General features: G+C 39.8%; 1 protein-coding gene across 2 annotated transcripts in view; it reads left to right on the top strand.

Annotated features, from left to right (window-relative positions):
- OXSR1 (oxidative stress responsive kinase 1) overlaps positions 1 to 26,744 on the top strand; it is a 95,722-nt gene that overhangs the window by 11,802 nt on the left and 57,176 nt on the right. Inside the window, exons 2-4 of one of the 2 annotated variants that reach the window (XM_012455655.2) lie at positions 522 to 634; positions 6,767 to 6,875; positions 16,526 to 16,667. In XM_012455655.2, the coding sequence (XP_012311078.1) occupies positions 522 to 634; positions 6,767 to 6,875; positions 16,526 to 16,667 (364 nt within the window). Of the gene's footprint in view, positions 1 to 521; positions 635 to 6,766; positions 6,876 to 9,650; positions 9,788 to 16,525; positions 16,668 to 26,744 lie in introns of those variants that run through there. The other variant, XM_064360134.1, reaches the window with a different exon arrangement.

Here is a 26,744-nt window from a genome sequence, read left to right as displayed (position 1 = left end):
AGAGCAGAGTTTTCTCATTTACTTATTTGTCTTTATCTATCTTATCCATCCATTCGTGATGTTCGTTCCAGTTTGCAAGCCTCCCTGGTGTCCAGTCTGGGATATTTGGGAGGTAAAGGGAAAACCCAGTGAACTTACTGTGGTGTCTCCTTGAAATCTTGAGATCCCTAACTAGTCTACTTCTCTTTTTCTACCTTTCAGAATCTTATGATTGTTTGTTGAATTATTTTTCTGCTATTTTATTGTATTTGGAGCAGAGGAGCGAGGAAATGTGAGCCTATTCCTAGAATTGGAATCCTAGCAGCTTTGAAATTTATTTTTGCACTGGTATTTATTGGCAATACATATGAAATGGTTGAGGCTTTTGCTTTAACTGACACTCTTTAGAGTGTTTTTCTGCATCTGTTATGCACTGTAGGAACAAGATAAGGATTATTCTTGTTTAAATTGTATGGGAATTAAAAATGTCATGTTTTTATATATCCATCCACTTATTTACTCTTTTATATATTTGTTTTTAGGGAGTGGAGCAACTGCTGTGGTCCAAGCAGCTTATTGTGCCCCTAAAAAGGAGAAAGTGGCAATCAAACGGATAAACCTTGAGAAATGTCAAACTAGCATGGATGAGCTCCTGGTATGCACATCTCATACTTCTTAAATGGAGAGATATAGTCATATATATTCATGTTACAGTGGGAAATAACTTGAAGTTTTTGATTTTTTTTTAAAGGTTTATGATTTCTTCATTAATAAATAATGTTCATTGCAAAATTTATAGTCTAGATAAGTAGAAAGAAAAAAATTAGTTACAATTTTCTTACTCTGAGATTAACCTTTACTATATAACCTTTCAGAGTGAACATTTTAATGTATTTGTATTTTTATGATAATGTAATCATATGCTCTTTTCATTTAACAATCATAGAACTTTTTCTGTGTCTGTAAATATGGATCAGTATCATTTACAATGTGTATATAGCATTCTATTGAATAGACCACAATTTATTAAACTACCATACAAACATGAACTAATACTGTTATTTTATTAAGTAATTTCTTTAAGAGGGTATACAGCTGTGATAGAAAGGTCAGGGATTAGGACTGGAATGACCTGTCCATCTAGAAGTTTTTTTCACTGTCCCAAATTGTATTTTATTTCTGGTGGTGTCTATAGTTAGTATTAGGGAATAATTGGAATTAAAGAAAGAGGTAATGGAGTTATATATTGCATAATATATAATTATATATGAGATGGACGAGACAAATGTATTTCTTCAGGAATTGGTAATGTATGAGCAGAAACTGAAGGAGTCAGTTGCTGGGATGATTTTGAGCCATCTTTGGTGAGAGATGTGTACTTGGAAGGAAATGCTGATTGAAATCTTATTTAAAGATCTTGGATTGATACATACTATAATACTTTAGAGCACCATTTGGACATTTGAACTGTAGTGATGATAAAATATTTGTCTATAACTGTAAACTAATTCTGTTACAGAAAAACAAAAATTTTAACCTACATATTAAGACAAGAATTTGAGAAGTCCAATATGAAGCCCTATCATTTACCAGTTATTTAATTGATAAGGATAGAGTAAAATGAATGAAAGTCTTATTATTTAAACTACTTCATGATTAAGCTGAGGCTTAAAGTTTAAATAACTTAAGTTCACATGATGATAATAGCAAACATATTTCAGTACTAGGCACTGCAGTGTACTTTAACCTTGCACACATTTCTATGAGCTATGTAGTAGCTCTGTTTTATAGATGAAGGAAGTAAATCATATAATAAATGACAGAGTCTGGATTAAAAATCAGGTCTATCAGGTCTTTTATTGTCTACTTAACAAAATGATTATAGTCTTATTTCAAAAGTAGGAAGAACATTTCTTTTCTTTTTTTTTTTCTTTTAAGGTGGAGTCTCACTGTCTCCCAGGTTGGAATGCCGTGGTGTGATCTCGGCTCACTGTAGCCTCCACCTCCCAGGTTCAAGTGATTCTCCTACCTCAGCCTCCTGAGTTGCTGGGATTACAAGCGCACGCCACCACACCCAGCTAATTTTTCTGTTTTTAGTAGAGATGGGGTTTCACCATGTTGGCCAGGCTGATCTTGAACTCCTGATCTCAGGTGATCCGCCTGCCTCGGCCTCCCAAAGTGTTGAGATTACAGGCGTGAGCCACGGTGCCCAGCTGAACATTTCTTTTTAAATATCATTTGACATTCTTGAAAGCAATATTTTTGTTCTTACAGTGGCAGCTTTTAGAGAAATGCAAATTTGTTATATCTTATTAAAAAGAAAAAATTGGTTAGATACATGTACATTTTGCTCATTTTTCAATACGTTTTATGTTGCAAATATAGTTTGCATGTATTAATACTTAGCAAATAAGTAAAGGAGAAAAGTAAATTTTAGTAAAGCAAGTTTAAGATACTTGGGTTTTTGGGGTTGGGGGAGGCAAGCAGGTAAGATCTCACCACATACTGATGAAACTTCAGGAATGTAGTAGAGAATACCTGGTTTATTTGTGATACCAGGACCTGTTCTACGGGATACCGAGATCTGAGTGCCAGAGGCTCTATTTCTGAGAGATGTGAAACCCTTCAGTTTACCTTAAAAAAATCTGTAAGAGGCCGGGCGCGGTGGCTCAAGCCTGTAATCCTAGCACTTTGGGAGGCCGAGACGGGTAGATCACGAGGTCAAGAGATCGAGACCATCCTGGTCAACATGGTGAAACCCCGTCTCTACTAAAAATACAAAAAAATAGCTGAGCATGGTGGCGTGTGCCTGTAATCCCAGCTACTCAGGAGGCTGAGGCAGGAGAATTGCCTGAATCCGGGAGGCGGAGGTTGCGGTGAGCCGAGATCGTGCCATTGCACTCCAGCCTGGGTAACGAGCAAAACTCCGTCTCAAAAAAAAAAAAAAAAAAATCTGTAAGATCAATGTACTAAACTTTTGATGTTGTGATATTAAAATTTATTTACAAAGCGGTCTTTGGGTTCTCCAAAGAACTCTGTATAGTCTTTGGGTTCTCCAAAGAGCGCCCATGTAAACTGGGCTAACAGGTGTGTATCATGTGACAGTTACTAGTGAGTGGGCAGTGTATTGCTCCTTTCTCTTGCCATGTATTTTCTATCTGATAACCTTTGCTAAGTGTGATGGGAAAATCAGTTATCAAATCTTATTATATTTATTGTTTCCAGAGATTGTACTTCTAAGCTTTTCTCTAAGAAAGACACATTGTAGTATTTTGAAATATTTCTCTTCTCTGATAGATGGTAGGACTGAAGTCATTGGACATCTATGGGGGACATCAAGAGGCTTAAAACACTTCTAACAGGTGTTTCACAATCCAGTTGAAAAGTTGAGGTTCTTGCCTGTTGTACAAGGCAGAGTGTGACACATGTCTCAGGGGAGGTATAAAGTAATTTGAAAGAGGGCCGGGTGTGGTAGCTCACGCCTGTAATCCCAGCAGTTTGGGAGGCTAAGGCAGGCAAATCACCTGAGGTCAAGAGTTCGAGACCAGCCTGGCCAACATGGTGAAACCCCGTCTCTACTAAAAATACAAAAATTACCCGGGGGTGGTGGCACGCACCTGTAATCCCAGCTATTCGGAAGGCTGAGGCAAAAGAATCGCTTGAACTCAGGAGGCAGAGGTTACAGTGAGCTGAGATCACGCCACTGCCCTCCAGACTGGGCAACAGAGCAAGACCCTGTCTCAAAAAAAAAAAAAAAAAAGAAAAAAAAAAGAAAAGAAAAAAGATTATTTCCAATCAAATGCAGATGGAAAATGCAGTATTCACAGGATGAGAAACTCACATAGACAGAGGGCTGACTTTTCACACAATGAGGGTTCTGCATGGATTTGGGTATATTTGGGGGTCCTGAAACCAATTCCCCACATATACTGAGGGACAACTGTACACTGTTTCTTCTGGAGTTATGAAACATTCTGGAATTAATTGGTGATGGTTGTACAACTCTTTGAGTACACTGAATTGGACACTTTTAAAAGAGTAAATTTTATGGTGTGTGAATTATATCTCAATAAAGCTGTTATAGGTCAGAAATAATGGCTTACACCTGTAATCCTAGCACATTGGGAGGCCACGGTGGGAGTACTGCTTGATTCCAGGAGTTTGAGACCAGCATGGGCAACATAGTGAGCCTCTGTCTGTGAAAAATAAAAAAATTAGCCGGCCAGGGACGAGAGCTCACGTCTGTAATCCCAGCATTTGGGAGGCCAAATTGGGTGGATTGCTTGAGCCCAAGAGTTCAAGACCAGCCTGGGCAACACAGGACTCCGGCTCTACAAAAATACAAAATTTAGCCAGGTATCGTGGCACATATCTTTAGTCCCAGCTACTTGGGAGGCTGAGGTAGGAGCCCAGGAGGTTGAGCCCAGGAGGTTGAGCCCAGGAGGTTGAAGTTGCAGTTAGCTGGGTCACACCACTACACTCCAACCTGGTTTAAAAAACAAGACCCTGTCTCATTAAAAAAAAAAAAAAAAAAGCCAGGTATAGTGGTGCACATCTGTAGTCCCATCTAGTCTGGAGCCTGAGGTGGGAGGATCACTTGAGCCTGGGAGGTTGAGGCTGCAGTGGGCCATGATCACACCACTGTACTCCAGCCTGAGTGACAGAGAGAGACCCCATCTCAAAAATAAAGCTATTATTGGCCGGGCGCAGTGGCTCAAGCCTGTAATCCCAGCACTTTGGGAGGCCGAGGAGGGTGGATCACGAGGTCAAGAGATCGAGACCATCCTGGTCAACATGGTGAAACCCCGTCTCTACTAAAAATACAAAAAATTACCTGGGCATAGTGGCGCATGCCTGTAATCCCAGCTACTCAGGAGGCTGAGGCAGGAGAATTGCCTGAACCCAGGAGGCGGAGGTTGCATTGAGCCGAGATCGCGCCATTGCACTCTAGCCTGGGTAACGAGAGCGAAACGCCATCTCAAAAAAATAAGAATAAAAAATAAATAAATAAAGCTATTATTTAAAAATCCTTTCAAGTGTGCCAACACATTTCTAATACTAATGTACTGCAAACATTAAAAATTTAACATGAGGCCAGGTGTGGTGACTCATGCCTACAGACCTAGCACTTTGGGATTTCAATGCAGGAGGATCACTTGAGCCCAGGAGTTTGAGACCAGCCTGGGCCACATGGCAAAACCTTGTCTCTACAAAAAATACAAAAAGAAAAAGCTAGATGTGGTGCATGCCTGTAGTCCCAGATGCTTGGGAGGTTGAGATGGGAGGATGGCTTGAGCCTGAGAGGTGGAGATTGCAGTGAGTTGAGATGTTGTGCTACTACGCTTCCAGCCTGAGTGACAGAGCCAGATACTTTCTTCCTTTTCTTTCATATTTACTTAGCTTTTAGTACAGAAGACTGTGCTGGTGATTTCAGGGTTGCAAGATGTATATGACAAGATCCTTGCCATAAAGGAAGTTACATTCAAGTAAAGAAGGTGAAAAATGGAAAGTTAGCATTTACTGAGCATTCCTTATGAATCAGGGATTATGGATGACTTTCACGCAATTGATCTTACTGAACAAATACCAAGGGCATAGGGCAGGTACATTAATAAGTGAAAAGCCATATATAGTGCTGCAGTATTTCATTCATTCAGCAAATATTTATTGAAGGTGTACTGTGTGCCAGGCACAATGATATATGCTAAGAACTGTTTTAGTTATCACTGAGCTTACAGTTTTGTGGGGGATGTGTAAACAAATGGGCAGTTACAGTATAGTCAGACGAGTTCCATAGTGATTAAGAATCTACTTTTAAGTACTTTCCTTTATGGAGCTGTCAGCCTAGCAGGGAGAGACAGACAAATAAGCACACAGTGTACTATCCAGTATTTTATGTACCATGATGGGAGGAGATATACAGGGTACTTGGAAGCTGAGAAGGAGCATCTAACTAAAGCTGGGAAGCTGGAAGGAAATTCTGTCTAGACTGAGATCAGAAGGAAGAGTTGGAGTTAGCTAGGCAGAGATGATGGGGGAAGTGTATTTGAGGCCGAGGCACAATAGGGTTTAAATGTCCAGAGTTAAAAGAAGCATGACTCACTTGGAGTTTTCTGTGGCTGTATCAGGTACTGGGTTGTGAAGGGGCACAGGAATGAGACCAAAGAGGTAAACAGCGCCCTGATCACACAGGGCTTTATAAGGCATTTTGTCATACCAAATCTAATTTAAAATCATAAGCTGAGATAGAGTAAGCTTAGACTTGTGGCTCAGATTTCTGCTCTGGATTTAGTTTTTGATGTTGTCCTGTTTCAGTTTGTTTCTCTTTAGTGTGAGAATTGTTAATCATTTCACAAAAATGGAATGAAGTAATATGTTGCAAAAAAAAAAAACCCTACACAAATAATAATTTAAAAAACCCTGTTTATTAGTTAATATCCTTTGTACCTATATAACCAGATTTCCCAAGACGGTTCTTCAAGGGCACCTTGAAGCAAAAATACATGTTCCAAAGGAGGCCTCCTGGAGTGTTGTGCCAGGGTGTGTTAAATAGTGTGTTTCTAGTTTGAAAGATTATTAGTATAATGAGTGGAGGAAGAAGTTGAGTCAGAATGGACTGAGGGAGACAGTGGTTTTATTGGTTTATCTATTCTTGAAGAAATCAGAGCTATGGACATCCCAGAATGGTGTGACAAAGTCTTGAGATTTCAAAATCTGAATTTGCTAACTCACAAGATTTGTTTTAGGCTTGCATATAATGAATTATCATGTTTTCTCTTCTTTGTAGAAAGAAATTCAAGCCATGAGTCAATGCCATCATCCTAATATTGTATCTTACTACACATCTTTTGTGGTAAAAGATGAGCTGTGGCTTGTCATGAAGCTGCTAAGTGGAGGTGAGTAAAGTACAAGGAAATGCTATAAGTACCATGGTTTGAAAAGTTAATAAAATTTCCTTCTTTTTTATCCTGATTTTGTTTTCATGGCCATTTGCATTTGAGGAGGTACTGAAAATATAGTATTTGCTGAAGATGCTAATCTGTGAGCCAAGACAGGTTTCACACCTTGCATTTGGTTCATTTCGTTGTCATGCTGCTTAAATCTCTCAATTTTTTTTAGAGACAGACTGGCTCTGTCACCCAGGCTGGAGTGCAGTGGTACAATTATGGCTCACTGCAGCCTCAAACTCCTGGGCTCAAGTGATCCTCCTGTCTCAGCCTCACAAGTAGCTGAGACTACAGGCATGTACCACCATGCTCAACTAATTTTGTTATTTAGTATAAATTCTTTTTGGAAACGGGGTCTCACTGTGTTGCTTAGGCTCATCTCCAATTCTTGTCTTCAAGCGATCCGTCCACCTTCGTCTCCCAAAGTGCTGGGATTACAGGTGTGAACCACTGTGCCTGGTCTAAATCTCTCTTAATTTAGGATTCTTCCTTCTTGCTTCCTCCCTTCCATGATGTAAACTTATTGAAGAGTCTAGTCCAGTTATCTTGTAGAATGTGCCATATTCTGGATTTATCTGATTATTTCTTCTTGGTGGCATTTAACTTGATTTATATATTCCTCTTTTTTCTTGTATATTGAAAATTAGATCTGAAGGCTTGATTAAATTCAAGTTAAATATTTTGGGGGAGGATACTTCTGGGTGTTGCTGTGTACTTCATATTGTGTTACATCAGGAAATTGCTATCTGATTGTCTTTTTAATAGTGATGTTAGTTTTGTTTGCTTAAGATTAGGACAACTAGGCCTCTCCATGGAAAAGGTAACATTTTCCCCTTTGTAGCTGGCAAGTAATCTGTGAGATGATACTTTGTGAGTATCTAATGAGTGTCCAGTTCTCCATAAGTCTTTTTTCAAATGATTTTCATATTCATTGTTTGAATCCTTGTTTGAATCGGGTTGTAAAATGGTGATTTTTCTTACAGCATCATATCTTTTTTTTTTTTTTTTTTTTTTTTTTTGTGACGGAGTTTCGCTCGATACCCAGGCTGGAGTGCAATGGCGCGATCTCGGCTCACCGCAACCTCCGCCTCCTGGGTTCAGGCAATTCTCCTGCCTCAGCCTCCTGAGCAGCTGGGATTACAGGCACGCGCCACTATGCCCAGCTAATTTTTTGTATTAGTAGAGACGGGGTTTCACCATGTTGACCAGGATGGTCTCGATCTCCTGACCTCGTGATCCACCCGCCTCGGCCTCCCAAAGTGCTGGGATTACAGGCTTGAGCCACCGCGCCCGGCCACAGCATCATATCTTTTATATTTATAAGCTGGCATCCTTCTGTGTAGAACTTTTCCTTATCAACTGGGACACTGATTAATCTGTACTCTAGTTCCTACTGAAAAGGTGAGATAAATAATTGAGTTTTTTTTTTTAAGTACCAAGTTTTAGAGTAAAAAGTTGGTCTAGTAATCATCTGCAATGGTAGGAACTGAGAGGGTTTAAAAATTTCCCTTTTTCCAGTTGGGTAGGGCCTGTACTTTCTGGAGTATTATTAAAGACCCAAAAATTTTTATGTATTCAGTGTCTTTCCATCAGTTATACTCTATTCTTTCTGATATGCAGGTTGTCCAAAATTTGTCAGTGGGAGCCCTTTCAAAGTCACTCTTGCGTCCTCTTGATATGAACCCATCAGTCTTTCATTATATCTTTACATTTTAATTCAAGATTCCCTAGGGTTATATTTATATTCATTTTCCCAGACCTTGAATCAGCCAATATTCTAATGAGCTTTGATATTTTTTACTCGGGAATGGTACTTAGAAGAAAGCAAAGCTTGGATGCTTGGAGTGCTCATTACTACTCTAGTGTCATTGCTGCTAGAGCTTGGAAATATAGTAGGTTAAAAATAAATCATAATTTGACATTAATATTTCCAATACAAATTTAATGTCCTTGACTTTTTAAGCTTCTTTAATATTATACTTGAATCTCTTTTCCTTTACACAGAAAATCTTGGTACCCAATATTAAGATAATTACTTAAGTGCTTTATCTTGTAATATATATACAGTTATTTCTGCTTTATTCTTACAATAAAATATAAATATTGCTGATTGTAAACTATGAAACCTTGGCATGTATAGATTGAACATTTTGTTATGGTTACCTGAAAGCCCCATGCCATTTGGTACATTAGTCATTTTGCCAAGGCATGGATTTGAATCACATGGCAAGACAGCTAGGACTAGTGAGTGATGCAGCCACACTGGTCTTCCTGTCACTATGCTGCTTGGTTTTGACTTGCATGTGTATTTTGTGAGGGAGTATGATTTTCTATCTTAAAATGTAGAGTTACAGAAAAGAGAATCCATGTTTGTTTAGTTTGCAATTTTATTGCTATATCTCACTGAACACTATACTTCCCCAGAGAGACTATAAACAGCATAGACTTTAGAATTAAATTTCAGTTTTTCTACTTAGCACTTGTATGTCATTGGGAAAACTCTTTCATCTCTTTGAACCTTTTTACTTATCTGTTAAATGGGGATACCTTTCTGTATTTCAGAGGATTGATGAGGAGCAAATGAGATGATAAATGTAAATCGTCCACCACTGTGCTGACATGTAATAGGTGCACAATAAATTTTAGTCATTAATAGTAATAATCCCTTGCTATTTGATGCTTTTCAGTGTAGCCAGAATCACCTTTTTGTTTCAATCCCATTAGTGACACACTGGAGAAACTGGATTGCTTTGTTAAAGGCCCTGTTCATATGATGGTTGGAAGCCTTGCTAACACCAACCACCTTTCAAGATGGTGGTCAAGCATGGTTCTTTCTGTATGGAGAGATATGGGAGTATTAGGTAATACTGTATCTTTCATTATTGATCACCTATAACATAATTTTTTAATTTATAATTTATAAGAATATGTAATACAAAGGTTTTAATGTTTTGCAAAAAAGTCTTCTGATGAATGGGAATAAATTGCTTAATTCTCCTGTCCATACCTGTATGCTAGCCCATCCTTCTTTCTGCTACTCCTAAGCAGAATGGCTTTTTTTTTTTTTTTTTTTTTTAAGAATTCCTGTTCCTCTCTTAGTGCGTATATGTCTTGATCGTGGAAGGGGTAGGACATGTAAATGGGTGGGATGTCTTTTAAATGTGGCTCTTTGACCCTCTTGGTCTGGTCTTAAGTTTTCTGGGACGTTACCCAATTTTTCAAGACTAGCACTTGGCAGATTTCTTGGAGGATAATTTTCAAACATGTTCCATTTAGTCATAACTCTTTTTATAAGTGCTTATATTTTTATGAGTCAACATGATCATTATATCTAAACCTTTTATTTTATTTTATTTTATTTTTTGAGTTGGAATCTCGCTGTGTCACACAGGCTGGAATGCCGTGGCATGATCTCAGCTTATTGCAACCTCTGCTTCCTGAGTTTATGTGATTCTCCTGCCTCAGCCTACCAAGTAGCTGGGACTACAGGCATGTGCCACCATGCCCGGCTAATTTTTTTGTATTTTTAGTACAGATGGGATTTCACCATGTTAGCCAGGATGGTCCTCAGCCTCCCAAAGTGCTGGGATTATGGGTGTGAGTCGTGGAACCCAGCCTAAACCTTTTAAATATTAAAAATTTTGCATTTGTTTTAGGAAAATGAAATCTTGCTTTTGTTGTTATAAAATGAATAAACATTTAAACTGAGGTGATACATTAGGCAACATTTAGAAAACAAAAGTTAGAACTCAGCACAGCTTAAATTTTTTTTTTTTTTTTTAAATAAAGATGGGGTTTCACAATGTTCGTCAGGCTAGTCTTGAACTCCCAACCTCAGGTGATCTGCCCACCTTGGCCTCCAAAGTGCTTGGATTACAGGCATGAGCCACCACGCCCGGCCAATATTTTTTTTTTTTTTTTAAACAGGAGGAAGATGTATCAGGATTGTAGCTTAATTAAAATGCCATTCATCAAATACTTACTGATCTCCAGTACACTGGTGAATAAAGTTATCAGTTCCTTGCTCTCGTGGACTATGGGAACAAGTTCCAGGAGAATTTAACCTTGAGGGAGAACGGTTGCAGTGAGATTAACAAAGACTTACCTCAGGAGGTGACGTCCAGCTGAGAGCTAACGAATAGGGTAATAATTGGCCTGGTGAGGTGGCTCATGCCTGCTGTCCCAGTGCTTTGGGAGGTTGAGGCAGAAAGACTGCTTTAGGCCAAGAGTTCAACAGCCCAGCCTGGACAACATGGAAAGACCCGGTCTTTACCAAAAATAAAACAATTTGCTAAGCTTGGACCAGTTGTCCTAGCTACTTGGGAGGCTGGAGGAGAGCTTGAGGCCAGGAGTTCGAGGTTAAGGCAAGCTATGATCTTGCCACCACAGTCTAGCTGGGCAACAGAGTGAGACTCTGTCTCTAAAAAAAAATTAAAAATTAAAAAGAATAACTAATAATTAGCCAGGTGAAATGGGGGCTAGAGTTAGTACTCGGGAAGGATGGGAGATGTGATCCAGCTAGAATACTGTGCAAAAGGGGATGGAGACAGGATGCAGTGTGTGTGTCTTGAGAACTGACAGATTCACAGCGGGAGCAGAGAGAATGAGAGAAGAGGACTATTGAAAGAGACTTACTGATAAGCAAAGACTCCCCAAATTAAAAAATATAAATAACCAGAGTTAACAAAAGTATGTATAGGGTACCTTCTTTCACATCAACTTTTTTAGTCAGAATATTGAAAACAAAAGCATATTGATTTAGGAACATTGTACTGATGTAGAATTTAATAAACTAATTCATAAAATGAATAATGAGTCACTCTTAAGCCCACCAACCAAGTGTACATCCTGGTTAAAATAAATTTAGTTGTGTCAATATTATAATCAATTTATGATGCTTCCTTATAACTGTAGTATTCCTATCTTTTCTAATTAAAACTCTCATATTGAATGTTGGGATTTATTACTACAGGAAGTTAAGCTTTAGAAGTTAGAAGCACTTTTGGTATAAATAGTTATTTCCACAGTTTATTAGCACCAAACTGCAAATGTAAGCTTTTTAAAAATCCAAGTAATTTAAAAAAACTTCTGAGATGAAAAAAGAGGTACCTGTAGTACTTAAAGGGAGTAAGTGTAGAAATGCAGAAATCTAATGTAAATTCACTGTCTTAGATAGTTGTTTAAGCATGCCCTCAACTTTGTCTTTTTCTTTTTTTCTGTCTTTTTTTTTTTTTTTTAAAGATGGGGTTTCACCCTGATGGCCAGGCTGGTCTTGAACTCCTGACCTCAGGTGATCCACCTGCCTCAGCCTCCCAAAGTGCTAGGATTACAGGCATGAGCCACCGCGCCCGGCCTAGCTTTGTCTTTTTCTAAGAGATAAAGAACATGGGGACTTCCTTGATCTAAAGCAGGAGGTAAAATGTCTCATATTAGTAGTGACCAGCTTTGGATGTTCAAGCAACAATGCAGGGTGTTTAAATTTCTGTAACATCTTTTGGTCAAAAATGGAATACTCAGACCAAGCAAATTGTGGCCCCTTTGAAATCTTCTGAGGTTTAGGAAGACATAAGCAGTAAAGTCTTTTACTACTAGTAGTAGCTAAAGATTGATTAAAACTTCTTGCTGGGTGCGGTGGCTCACACCTGTAATCACAGCACTTTGGGATGCCGAGGTGGGTGGATTATAAAGTCAGGAGTTCAAGACCAGCCTGACCAACATGGTGAAACCCTGTCTCTACCAAAAATAGAAAACTTAGCCATGCATGGTGGTGCATGCCTGTAGTTCCAGCTACTCAGGAGGTTGAGGCAGGAGAACTGCTTGAACCCAGGAGGTGGAGGTTGCAGTGAGCCAAGATTTCGCCACTGTATTCCAGCCTGGGTGACAGTGAGACTCCGTCTCAAAACAAAACAAAAAACTTGTTAGCAGAGATACCAGTAACTAAGTTGAATGAGTTGATTTTATATTTAAAGAGTATCTTCTACAAGTAAACTGAGGAAATTAACTTGTTGATGGGGTAATTAATTTGATTGAGTTATAATTTTCAGACTTAACAAGTGTCTGAAGCCAGCAGCTACTTCACTACTTTGTCAAATATTATTTTCATATTCTGTCATTATTTTGTTGGACAATTAAATTTTTGCATTGCTTTTAACATGTTCCATGCCACAGGCCATGAAGTCTGATGGGGATTATTTTTTGGGAATAGATGATCTACATTGAAACTTTTTGCTTTGCTACAAAATTTTGTTTGTATCCAAACAAAAATACCCTTGTTTCCCATTATTTGATTGATTTATTTTTACTTTGAAAAATGTTTGGGGCCGGGCGCGGTGGCTCACGCCTGTAATCCCAGCACTTTGGGAGGCCGAGGCGGGTGGATCACGAGGTCAAGAGATCGAGACCATCCTGGTCAACATGGTGAAACCCCGTCTCTACTAAAAATACAAAAAATTAGCCGGGCATGGTGGCACATGCCTGTAATCCCAGCTACTCAGGAGGCTGAGGTAGGAGAATTGCCTGAACCCAGGAGGCGGAGGTTGCGGTGAGCCCAGATCGCGCCATTGCACTCTAGCCTGGGTAACAAGAGTGAAACTCCGTCTCAAAAAAAAAAAAAAAAAAAAAAAAAAAAAAAAGAAAAATGTTTGGATTTTAATGGACAGCTTTCATTAAAGCAGTCTAAGTTAACTGCCTTTTGAAATGCAGCTTCTTGGGCCCTACCTCAGTTCTCTTGAATGACTGTTGTATATGGCCTGGGAATGTGCAATTTTACTAGTTTGCCAAGTAATTCCTTCACACGTTAAAGTTTGAGAACAGATTATTCCTATATACTATTTCTTACAAATTAGGCATGAGTACAAAATACTACATACACAGTTATAGCTTTCCCTCATTATTCCTACCTTAGGTGTTAATTGAATCAGTGATAATCTACTGCCTCCTTTTGCTTAGCATATTTTCTCTTCACCTTTCTCTTAGTTGACCTGAAGAATTCTTTATAATTTTGATGTTTGAGGATGGAGGATTATAAACACTGTCATCGAGTTAGAGGCTACCAGAGGCTTAAAAAACTAAATGGATAAGAAGTGGCAGGGGGGTACCTTACAGGACCAGTGTCTGGTCCTTCATCAATTAAGGATGAAGGTCTTGGTGACATGATGATTCCTCCACCTATAATAATAATATTGTTGGGAGGAGTTTGAAACTGAAATTGTTAGCCAGATCAGAAGGGTTTCATATATAGGCTTTGTTCAAAATGTCTGTTCTGGACATACAGGCTAGAGATGGGCATTGCTTCAGTCTCCTCATTGATCATTGGATGGTGTGAAATCAATAAAAATCTGAAAGTTTGAAAAGGAGCTCCTGCTTCAAACTCTTTACAGATATAGTCACTTTTTAGGTGCCCCAGGATCTTTGATGCTGCATTTGTTTGATCTACCAGACTGGAAGTTCCCTTAAAGTCAGCAATCATGTCATGTATATCTTGTCATATTCGGGGGCACCCAGTCTTAGATCTCACATGTAATGTAATAGGGCTTAATTGTTGAATGAAGGAGTTGTGATAATTTTTCATTTCCAGTAGGAATTGGTTTTCCTTTGCATTCCTTATTTTAGGTATTACGTTACAAACATGGAACTTGATCAGTGTTAACATAACTGTTTTCTTACTGAAGTACTTATGTGGCCTGGATTTCTTGAACAGTGGAACATGTGGGCCTTTGGTATAATCGTTTTGCTTTGGGGATTCACGTGTGGTTGATTAAACTAAGCAGAACAAACTTCTTTCTTAGGTCTCTCCCCTTTTGGGTCACAAACTTGTGAATCCCAGCAATGGAGAGGGGAAAGAACCAGTGTAGTAATGTGTTGGGAAACCTGTCTGGGAGCTTTCTGGAGAGTGAGCCTCTCTGGTTCACAGAGACTAAACTGCCTATCTCCTACTGGAGGTGGCGAGTACTAAAGGGCAAGTCTCTGGGAGGAAGACTCTTATTCTCTTATCTGAACTTTCAACCAGTTTTCCTGTTTTCAGCCCTGTCCTCCACTCCTCCCTCACATATGGTACTTGCTGTGTGTGGTTTTGAGCCTCTCTGGAGCTCTGGGTAGGGATCACTTTGTCCTAAATGGCATAGTTCCTCTGCAAGCACTGAAGTTCAGATTTCTCCACTGTGCTTGGTTACTTTTTCTGCTATCTTCTAGAATATTGTTGCCATCTGTCTTCTGTCATCTTTCTGATCCTCTTTTTAAATTGTGGGTTTATGTCTTTTTAATCAAGTTTACCAAGTTAGTGGATTTTAAGTGGGAGCTAAAATAAACATGTTCAATCCCTCATGTTTTTGAGAATTCTGTTTCTTTCTATGTATTGGGAAGTATATTTTTTCTTGTTAAGTGTATGAAGTAAAAGTACCCAGTAGGGCAAGTTTTCAAGAGAACTAGGTAAGCGGTTGTTTTGATTTTAGTCTTGATCACTGAAGTCTTGTACCAAGAAATGAGTATTGAATCTTTTCAGTGCAGTCTATGTAATGTTCTAGACTTCTTGGCACAGTTGCTAATATTGGAAATTGTTTTGTTTTGGTTCTGTGATTGTTATGGGCCATTATACTGTCAGAAATCTTATGAATTTCCACCAAACTTTTTACTGATTATGATCTTCAGTTTTGGCAGGCAGCATTGTGCTTTTAATTACTGTAGGTGTCTTTTCCTCCCCACCTTCAACCTTTACTAGGAGCATTATTTCCTATTCTGGGAAGTTTAGGATTGATAATACATCTGGGGTGTTAGTCAAAGAGAACTGTAATTTTTATTCTTTTTGTATTTGTCTTCTCCTTGCCGATTTTAGTTCTATAATTTATTAACCTAAAAATAATTTTAGTCCTAAGTTAGTTTGTATATATATATGTGATTCAAGTATTTCATTCCTGATTTGATTGGCATTTCAATTGTATTTTTATATCTTTAGTCATACAGCAGTGCATATTCTAATCTGGTGTTAAAAGCCTGCATTGGTTTGTGGTATCTTATAATATTACTGATGAGCGTGGCTTACCTAGGCATTATTTAGGGGGAGTTAGATATCCTCTACTACCTCTTCAGATTCTCACTAGATGTCCAAAGGAGACACTAGCATAACATACTATTTGAATATTAGCAGGCTACTTTTTGTTTTAGACTGGACTTCTGTCGCCAGGTTGGAGTGCAATGGCGCAATCTCAGCTCACTGCAACCTCTGCCTCCCAGGTTCAAGCAATTCTGCCTCAGCCTTCTGAGTTGCTGGGATTACAGGCATGCACCACCACACCCGGCTAATTTTTGTATTTTTAGTGGGACAGGGTTTCACCATGTTGGCCAGGATGATCTTGATCTCTTGACCTTGTGATCTGCTCACCTTGGCCTCCCAAAGTGCTGGGATTACTGGTGTGAGCCACCATGCCCGACTGAAAATAAGTTATTCATTTAAAAATTTTGTATTTCCTTATATTTGCTGTTTTTTTTTCATTCCTATACAGTTAAATTTATGAGAAGGTTCGCCTGTGTTTTGATTCTAAAATGGATCTGAATTATATTGAATGATTTAGAGATTTTTAGAAAATTATGCCTTCTGTTTTCAGGTTCTGTTCTGGATATTATTAAGCACATTGTGGCAAAAGGGGAACACAAAAGTGGAGTCCTAGATGAATCTACCATTGCTACTATACTCCGAGAAGTACTGGAAGGGCTGGAATATCTGCATAAAAATGGACAGATCCACAGGTATGTAAAAGACAACACACTTGTGTTACATCATCTCATTAAGGTCACTCCCACTCTTTTACAGAATCATGAGCTGCGTGTTCTCACAGCTCTTTGTATCACTAGTTTTAGTACCCTGTGGTTAGAGTTTTAATTATACAGCTAGTAAACATTAAACAAGTACTTTAGTAAAATTGGAAAATATAAAAACAGGAAAAATTCATAATTTGTTACCAAGAGGTGTAATGACTGATAATATTTTGGAATATTGCTTTCCATTTTCTTTTATATGCTTAACAAATATCTAAAGCAATACTGTATATGTAAGTTTGTCTGTTGCTTTTAAAATTTTACATTATATCTTCAGTATTTCCCTAAATTCTTAAAAGCCTTTTGTAAAATAATGTTTCAAAAATTACAGTTTTTTCCATTTTATTTATTTATTTATTTTTTGAGACATGGTCTCTCTTTGTCACCCAGACTGGAGTGCCATAATCATAGCTCACTGCAACCTCAAACTCCTGGGCTCAAGTGATCCTCCCACCTCAGCTTCCCCAGTAGCTAGGACTACAGGTGTGCTCCACCACTTTGCTAATTTTTAATTTTTATAGAGATGGGGTCTCGCTGTGTTGTCCAGGCTGTTCTTAACTCCTGGTCTCAAAGTGATCTTCCTCCTGTGGCCTTCTAAAGTGCTGGGATTATAGGCATAAGCCACTGTGCTAAGCCCTTTCTTTTCTTTTTTAATAAATAAGAACATTTTAATATTTCATGATGCTATCTAAATGATCTATCTTAGTAGGTAATTGCCCTGTTTAGGTTTTGTGTATAGGTCCTGGCATACTACTGAGATCTGTGGTTTCAATGATGATTTGATTTTTAGAGCTCTTGCTGTGCTTTTCTAGTCTCAATTTTTTTTCTCCTGGCATTGTCGGGACTTCCATTCAGTCCTTGATCATGCCACCTGTGAGAGTGGAGTGGATTTTTCTGGGCTGGTTGCTGCTGAGTGGAGAATGCATGGTAGATGCTGGGCTCAGGACTCATGGGTCTGTGAGCATTCTCCTAGCCCCACCATGTGGACTCCTACCTGGTGCTAGCGGAGCTTCCATTCAGTTACTGTTGATATTGCCTGTGGGGGTGGAAGGAAGGCTCTTGTCTTGGGCCACTCTTTGCTCCTGGGTGGGGAGTTGGGAAACATAGTTCTTTGCTGCTGGGTGGAAGGCTAAGAGATAGCAACTGTGCCGACTGGTGCTGCTGATGTGGGTAATGTGGGCCTACCTGCTGTACTGCATATGGGGCAGTAGATGAAGTTCCCCTGCCTGATCTTTATTGGCATTGCTCATTCCGTCATGGTGGGCCCTCCTGCAACTCCAGGTATGGAGTCAGGGATGGGACCACCTGCTAGATTTCCTCCAGGCTGCCCATTTTCTGCTTCTTTAGGCAGGCTTGGGGGCCCTTTTGGATCTAAGTCTGTTGATAGTTCTGGGTTTTAGGGCTCTCTAGTGCCCAGTCTGAATTATAGCAGATTAAAGGAATGCTCAGGAAACTTGTTTTTTTTAACCTTTCCTATGATGCTGAAAAACTTGGGTAATGTAATATCATATTGTTCTTCAAGTCCTGAGGCCCCTAGCCATTCTGCCTTCCTCTTTTTGCCTTTCAAAGTTCTTTTATGATTGTCTGTTAGATTATTTCTGGGAATTTTAAATATACTTAAAGGGGAGGAGCAAGGAAATGTAAACCTACGCCATTTGATTCGGGACCAGAACTAGTCCCTGGATTTGGAATGGAGATAATTTTATTTAAATTTATTTCCTTTCTGAGTTCAGATTCTGAGTGTGTAGTGTGACATGTTGTTATGCAATATATGGAACCATTCTCCACATATTTTATGTTTATATTGTTTTCAGCGTTGTGGTGAACATTTTCCTCCGTGATTTTTATACTTTTAAAAAATCTAGCTTTCTATAAAACACATTTTAAAGAATCTTAAAAGATACTGCCAAATTGCCTTTCAGAAATGTAGTAATTTATGCAGCTAATTAGCAGTTCCTAAGAATGGTAGATTCGTTGGTCCCTTGCTAGCCTTGCCTATTAAGTTTTTTAATTTACACATTTTGATAGATGAAGAATAGTATCAATTTTGACATCTTGGATTATTAGTGAGGTTGGACGCAGATTTATATGAAGCAATTGATATTTCCTCTTGTGAGGCACCTGCTTGTGATTTTTGCCTTTTTTTTTTTCTGTTTTGAAATAGGGTCGTGCTGTCTTGCTCAGGCTTGCCTTGAGCTCCTGGGCTCAAGCATTTCTCCTACCTCAGTCTCACAAATAAGCAGTGATTACAGGCATGTGCTGCTGAGCCCAGCTCAACGTTTGCCTATTTTTCTACTGGTATCTTGCTGCCTTTTTTATCCTTACTCTTTCGGCTTGGCATGATGGTTCACGCCTATAATCCCAGCACATTGAGAGGCCAAGGCAGGATGATTGCTTGAGCCCAGGAGTTCAATACCAGCCTGGGCAACATAGTGAGATCTCGTCTCTATAAAAAAATTTAAAAAAATTATCCAGATATGATGATGCACACCTGTGATCTCAGCTACTGAGAAGGCTGAGGTAGGAGGATCAATTGAGCCCCAGTGGTTGAGGCTACAGTGAGATCTGATCATGCCCTTGTACTCCAGCCTGGGTAACAGAGCAAGACTCTGTCTCAAAAAAAAAAAAAAATTATTCTTTCTCAGGTTTTGTCTTTTAGTTTTGCTAAAGATATGCTGTTTGAGATTTGGGCTCCAGACAGGCTACTTGTAGAACAATGGGGCAAGAGGGAGTCAGGTTATTAGAGGGTGTTTAAAATCATGAAAACCAGATGAGGCTGATGGAAAATCAAGACAGCTCAATGGATTGGTGATCAGTGAAGCAGAGTAGTCATAGTAGAGCAGTTGAATAGTTATCTCGAAAAATAGGAGAGAGTGGGGTGTCTGAATTAGTAATTTCATAATTGGGTTAGTTTTGATAACAAGATAAAAAACTGAGGAAGTAGATGACCCAGGTGGAGTGGAGGAGGAGGTCTTTAGAGATGGCATCAGTGAACTCAGAGGCAGGGTACTGCATGATTTTCTCTGATTGTTGAAGTTTCTTGGGATAAGGCAAGATGACTTGGAAAGCAAGACTTAATGAACAACAAAGAGAAAGTATAATATTAAAGTGGAATGGCATGAATCTGAAGGGAACTGACTTTTTTTTTTTTTTTCTTTTTTAAGAGACAGATTCTCTCTCTGTCACACAGGCTGGAGTGCAGAGGCATGATTGTAGCTCACTTGCAGCTCAAATTCCTGGGCTCAAGCAATCCTCCTGCCCCAGCCTCTCCAGTAGCTGGGACTCTAGGCATGTGCCACCATGCCTGGCTAATTGTTAAAATTTTTCTGTAGAGATGAGGACTTCTTATGTTGCCCAGACAAGTCTTGGACTCTTCTAGACTCATAGTGGTATCACCGTGGTGGTCTTGGATAAGATCCTGGGGAATTCTCTGGATTACCAGGCAGAGACTTCTTTTTCTTTCCTTACTTTCTCCCAAGCAAATGGAGACTCTTTGTTTCTGGGCGGAGCTGTCTGGAGCTGGGGGAGGGGTGACACAAGCACCCCTGTGCCACCACCACTGGGACTGTCCTGGATCAGACTTGAAGACATCACAGCACTGGGTTTCCCCCAGGGCCCATGGTAACCACTACCTGGCTATTGCCTATGTTGTTCAAGGCCCAAGGGCTCTACAGTCAGCAGGTGGCAAAGCCATCCGGGCTATGTTCCTGCTTTCATGGCAGTGAGTTTACTCCTGCCCTGGCTGGGTGCAGAGATGCCATCAGGGAGCCAGAGCCTGGAGTTGGAAACCTTAAGAATCTACCTGGTGCCCTATTCTACTACAGCTAGGCTGGCATCCAAGTCACAAGACAGAGCCCTTCCCACTCTTCCCTCCCCTTTCCCCGAGCAAAGGAGTCTCTCCCCATGGCCACCACTGCCCCAAGCTCATGACAGGTACTGTCTGGCTACCCCCAGTGTTCACTTGGGGCCCGGGGGCTCTTCAGTCAGCTTGTGGTGAATGCTGCCAGTCCTAGGACTTTCTCTTCAGGGCAGCTGGCTCCCGTGTGGCCCAGGGCAGGTCCAGAGGTACCATCCAAGAGCCAAGGCCTGGGTGGGGATTCCAGGAACCTGCTTGGTGGTCTACCCAACCAGGGTCCAGCTGGTAACTAAGCTGCAAGACAAAGTCCTCTGTACTCTTCCCTCTTTTCTCAAACAAGAGTCCCTCCCTCTAGCCACCATAGCTTGGAATGTGCTGGGTCACACCTGAAGCCAGCACATCTCTGAGTCTCACCTAAGGACCACGGCAAGTACTGCTTGGTTGCCACTGCTAATTATTCAGGAATCAATGTCTCCTTAGTTAGCAGAGGATGAATCCCACCAGAACTATGTTCTTTTCTTTAAGCCAGTGAGCTCCCTTCTGGCCTAGGGTGTGTCTAGAAATGTCATCTAGGAGCTAGACTTTGCCGGTACCCTGTCCCGCTATGGCTGAGCTGATATTCAAGTTGCAAAACAAAGTCCTCTACTCTTCCCTCTCCTGTCTTCAAGCAGAACAAAGGAGTCTCTCCCAGGGCTGCAAGCTGTGCTGTCTGGGTTGGGGGAAGGGTGGCACAAGCAGTCCCTTGGCTGCCCCATTGGTGTCTCACTGGGTTGTGTGCTCTGCAAGTCCATTGGCTCCAAGTCCAGTACAGCACCAGAACTTGCCCAGGAATTGTATTCCTTGTAGCCTAGACTGCCTTACAGATTTATTTAGGAGCCCAGAGCACTTTAGCCTGCAGAGGGGCAGCTTGACAGAACTTAGGTTCTGACTGCTGAGGTGGGCAGTTCCCCTGGCTAGGGCGGTCTAAGTGCTTCCTCTATGAGTGCTGGCTAAGTTCTGCCTGGCATTGCTTTCTGCTGTGACAGCAGCACTGAGTTCCAATGCAAGCACAGATTCTCTCTCAGTGCCCTGCAGCTACTGCCAGGAGATGGGGAAGGGGTGGCATTGACAATTCAAGACTGTCTTTCCTACCATCGTTAGTGTCTCTAACAGTGATGTGAAGTTGAAACCAAGGACTGTGATTACTCACCTGATTTTTGGTTCTTATAAAGGTGCTTTTTCATGTAAGTAGTGTTCAATTTGGTGTTCCTGTGAGGAAGATGACTGGGGGAGGCTTCTATTTGGCTATCTTCCTTTGGATCTTTCTGTGGGTTTAGAAATGAACATTTTCTAAGTTTAGTTTCTGTTTTCCAGTTTGCCTGGGTTTCATTTTTGGATAGGCCCTTTTGTCTCCTGTGCTCGTGTGCACATCGTCAGCGTTGGCCAGGAGTGTGTCAATAGCAGGAGCCTCTTTTCTCCACTGTGTACCTTGGCCAAGAATATCTTTGTCTCTATCTGGACTGCTACGACAGGCTAGTAGAGCCACTGTTGACCCTCTCCTGCTGGTCAGCCTTCAGAACGTCACTTTAGTTGACATAGTCACAGAGAGTAGATGTTGCCCATCATGTCCAGTCAGAGGAGCCTCTTTCAACTGTGGCTGAGAAGCTGCCAGTCATCATGGTCTATCTACCTTAGAACCTCATGCTGACTCAGCTGGGGCCAGGAAGTGATGGGGCTAGTCCCAGAGCAGAATACCACAGAGTTTCAGTGTTCTTACCTGAAGTGCAGCTGTTTTTCAAGCATAAAATGTTTTTCAGGTTGATTTCCAGACCACTGAAATGGTTGTTTTGTCGTATTTGTCCAGCTTTCAGGTTGCTTTTTAAGGGTGAAGATTTATCTATTTCTTTGCTCCTCTGTAGCTGGAAGACCCCATTCTTCATGTGCATTTGGTTGCCTTGAGATTATCCTAATAAAGAAATACCTTTTTGTTTTATCTAAAGAAATTCCTAAAGAAAATCTGTAAAGAAAAAAAGTTATTATATTTTGTATTCTTAAAATTAATTTTGAAATAAACTTTATATATTATAACATGCATGGGTAATATATTGCTATTATTAATCTTACTTTGCTGGTGAAAAAGGTCTTAGGGGATTTGCTCAAGGTTGTACAATGTGTCTATAGAGTTTTACAGTGGCTTATAAGCTAACTTTGAGGGCAGTTTTGAATGGGAACTCCCAGGACATTTGTAGCAGTGACATTACGTCAAGGTAATGCTGTTGAAATGGCAGCATTTTAGGTCAATTTTAGAAAGGAAATTACTCACTTAGTTATGTGAGAGTTGATACATTATGCAAAGCAGATGTTACAGTCATACAAAGTAAAGCAGAAACCGAATTTTTCTGTGCCTGCCGGAACTTGGTATGCATCCATTCATTACATTCTTTTTTTTTTTTTTAAATGACCCTAAAGTATACTTCAGTGTATATTTTGGGTTAATTTTGCTGTTTGCTATAGAAATTGTAGATACGTAAACATTTAGGAAAAAGAAGATACTTTCATCAGTGTTCTAAAGTAAAAGCTTTGCCTTGAAAAAATAGATATATGGATTTGCTAAATAAAAGAGGACAACACAGTACATTTAAAATTAATCTCAATGGCCGACTAAAATTCTATTGACTTAGTGACCAAAAAAATCTAACTGATATTACGTCAGTAGATACTCAGCTTCATTGATTAGCACAGTCTTAGCAGGCTTTAGAAGCAGACCGCCTAGATTCAGATCCCAGCTCTGTCACTAACTGGGTGACCTCTAGCAAGTTATTTAACCTCTCTTTTGCCTTATTTTCTCATCTGTAACATAGAGATGATAATACTTATCTCATAAAGTAGTCGTGGAGATTAAATGAGGTAATTTATACAATGCACTTAGAATAGTATTTAGCACACAAGAATCAGTGAACGCTCATTGTCACTATTTTGTACACCAGAGGTTGGCAGACCTCTTCTGTAAAGGGCCAGATAGCAAATATTTTAGACTTTGTGGGTGAGATGTTCTTTGTCACCACTACTTTGTTTTTGTAGTATGAAAGCAGCTATAGACAATCTGTAGCTGAATAGGCATGGTTGCATCTTTTACAGAAACAGGAAATGGACTGGATTCAGCTTGTGGGCTATAGTACCTCTGATTTACGGGACCATAGAGGATTACTTTGTTTTTCTTCACGTAATAGTCTGGGCATAAATGACATCAGTCCAGTATGATGACTCTGTGGAGTCTGGGACTCCAGCTCTGATTTTCTTGCTCTCCCAGCTCTGACTTTTTGCTGCATGGCCCAAGCTGATTTCCACCTCATCCACATTTCAGCAGAAGGGAGGAAAGAAAGGGGAAATAGAGGTTATGCCATTTCCTATAAGCAGTGGTTCTCAGGACATTTAGCAATACCTGGAGACATTTTTGGTTGTCACAACAGGGGCTGGAGTTGGGTAGTGGAATGTGCTACTGACATGTAATGAGTGGAGGCCAGGGATGCTACTAAATTTATCCTGTCATGTCCAGGAAGCCCCTTAGAACAGAATTACTCAGCTCAAATATCAGTAGTGCTGGGATTGAGAACACCTATGTTAAGCGAACAACTAGGAAGTGGTAGAAACCACTTTTGTTTGCATCACAGTGGCTAGAAATTTAGTCACATGGATGGTCATATCTAGCCTGCATGGAAGGCTGTGAAATGTTGCCTTTCTTCGGGATGGTCATGTCCCCAGTAAAAATTCCTTCCTTTTTCCCTTCCTCCCCTCCCCTCTCCTCCCCTCCCCTTCTTTTTTCTAGAAGGGGAGTCATATTGAGGGCCAATTAGCAGCCTGTGGCACTTTTTTCTCACAAGATTACTTAATGAACATGGAATCAGAACTGAGTTAGTTAATTAAATTATGTTACTTTCTAATATCAAGGTATACATACAATTATCATCATCCAGAGGATTGGAATTTTCTGTTTTTCAGGACATTTTTTCTACTTAACAGTGCTGGAAAAATATTCCCAAATATTTTCTCTTTGACCATACCCTATTTTTAGTGATCTCTTAATATGTTAACCAGGTACAAAAACAATTGATTAGGTACAATTTTAGATGGAAATTCTTACTGTTTTAAGATTACAGATACTTTTCGACTTAGGATGGGTTTATTGGGACGTAACTCCATTGCAAATAGAAAATATCATAAAGTCAAAACTGAACCATTAGAAATTAGGGACCCTTGGAACCCAAGGTTCCAAGGTATTTCCAAGATTCCTAGTGTATACATTATTTTTTAGAGTTAGTTGTTCTCATTCATCCTCATAAAAAGAGGTTTCTTTTCCTAAGACTGAAGCAGGTTAGAAAATTTAGACAACTAGAAAGAATTACTCATTTTTTCCTAGAGTGGAATGCTTCTGTAGAGGACTGATTTTTTACCTATCATATATGGATTTTTTAAAAATGCTGTTATTCTAAGAGTAATCCAGTCAAGGGGTGTGTGTGTATGTGTGTGTGTGTATTTGTGTATGTGTATGTTTGGTGGGGTATGATAGTACCTTGCTTTTTTCTCCATATTCTGATTACTCACTGAAACCTCAGCTTTACAATTTGTAGTTGTCTGATTTTTTTTTTTTTTTTAATCAGTTACTTTTCTGGGCTTTGCTTTCCTATTTGCTCAAGGATAAGGGTTAAATAATTAATTTTTAAGATTACATCTTTTTGTGTCCTTCATTCTTTTTCTGCCATATTTGATTATTGATTGATTGATTGACAGGGGCTCACTCTGTCACTCAGGCTGGAGTGCAGCAGCATGAACACGGCTTACTGCAACTTTGACCTCTTAGGCTCAAGTAATTCTCTTGCCTCAGACTCCCAAATAGCTGGGCCCACAGACGCTCACTACTATGCCTGACTATTTTTTTATTTTTGTTTTTATAGGGACAGGGTCCTACGCTTTGGCATTGGGACTTTTTATAAGTTCTCCAGGTAATTCTAATTTACCAAGGCTGGTCTCAAACTCCTGGGCTCAAGCAGTCCTGTCTTGGCCTTCCAAAGTGCTGGGATTTTTTACAGGCATGTGCTGCCATGTCCGACCTCTTCTTTGGTTTCAGTTCAGCATTTCATGTGATTCCATTTCTCTCCTCTCTTAGGATATAAATTATACTTGTTTAAAAACCTTTTTTAGTAGTTGGCCTATACAGTATACGTTTTATAGGACCTCCAAGTCCACTTTCAAATAGCACTCTAGTGCTTCATGGGTAGCACGAGTGCTTTATAACAGAATATTCCTAATTCCTCCCTTATAATATTATTGTCATTTATTTCACTTACCCACAAGTTGTAATCATTATATACATTGTTGCTGTTATTATTTTGAAGAAATTGTTGACTGTTAGATCAATTAAAAATAAGAGAAATAAAATATTTTATTTTCATGTATTTTTTCTCTCATACTCTTCCTTTTCTTCATGTGGATCCGAGTTTTGTCTTCTCTCTCAAGAAATTATTTTAACATTTCTTGCAAGGCAGGTCTGCTCACTGCAAAGTCCCTCAGTTTTTATTTGCCTGAGAGAAGTATTTCTCCTTCACTTTTGAAGGATAATTTTGCTGGATACACAATTCTAGGTTGTTTATTTTTCCCTTTTGACACTTTCAGCAGTTCACACCACTCTCTTCTGGTTGCCTGGTGTCTGAGATGTGTGGTGTTAATTTGTACCTTTGTTCCTGGTAAGCTGTTCTTTTTCCTCTGGCTTCGATCAAGATTTTTGTCTCCACTGCCCAGCTCAGTCTTTTTAGTGAGCCTGTGCTCCTGGGCTGTCACCTGCACAAATGCTTCTCAGCCCCCGTCCCCTAAGGTGAGACAGGAAGGCTTGGTGGGACTGAGACTGGTTATTTCTCTTCTTGTAGATGGGTTAGGTACTGGTAAAACCAAGATGGTTAGGCTCTGATAAAATAGTTTCCCTTCAGGGTAGGTTTTTGTTAGGGAGGATAGAAAGCTCAGGGCATATTTCATATTGATTACTTTTTTCTTCCTCCTGTGGGAAACTAGAGGAATTTTCTCCTATCTATGCCCTGAGAACCTCGTGGGGCTGTGGGAGGTAAAACTGATCCAACTCATCCAAGTGTATGAGTCTCCATTACTGGGTCCCCTGGGGTTTT

The sequence above is a fragment of the Aotus nancymaae genome, unplaced genomic scaffold (assembly GCF_030222135.1).
Source record: "Aotus nancymaae isolate 86718 unplaced genomic scaffold, 86718_ANA_hifiasm-v0.15.2.pri h1tg000038l, whole genome shotgun sequence".
Lineage (NCBI taxonomy): Eukaryota > Metazoa > Chordata > Mammalia > Primates > Aotidae > Aotus > Aotus nancymaae.
This window is presented reverse-complemented; position numbering and strand designations above follow the sequence as displayed.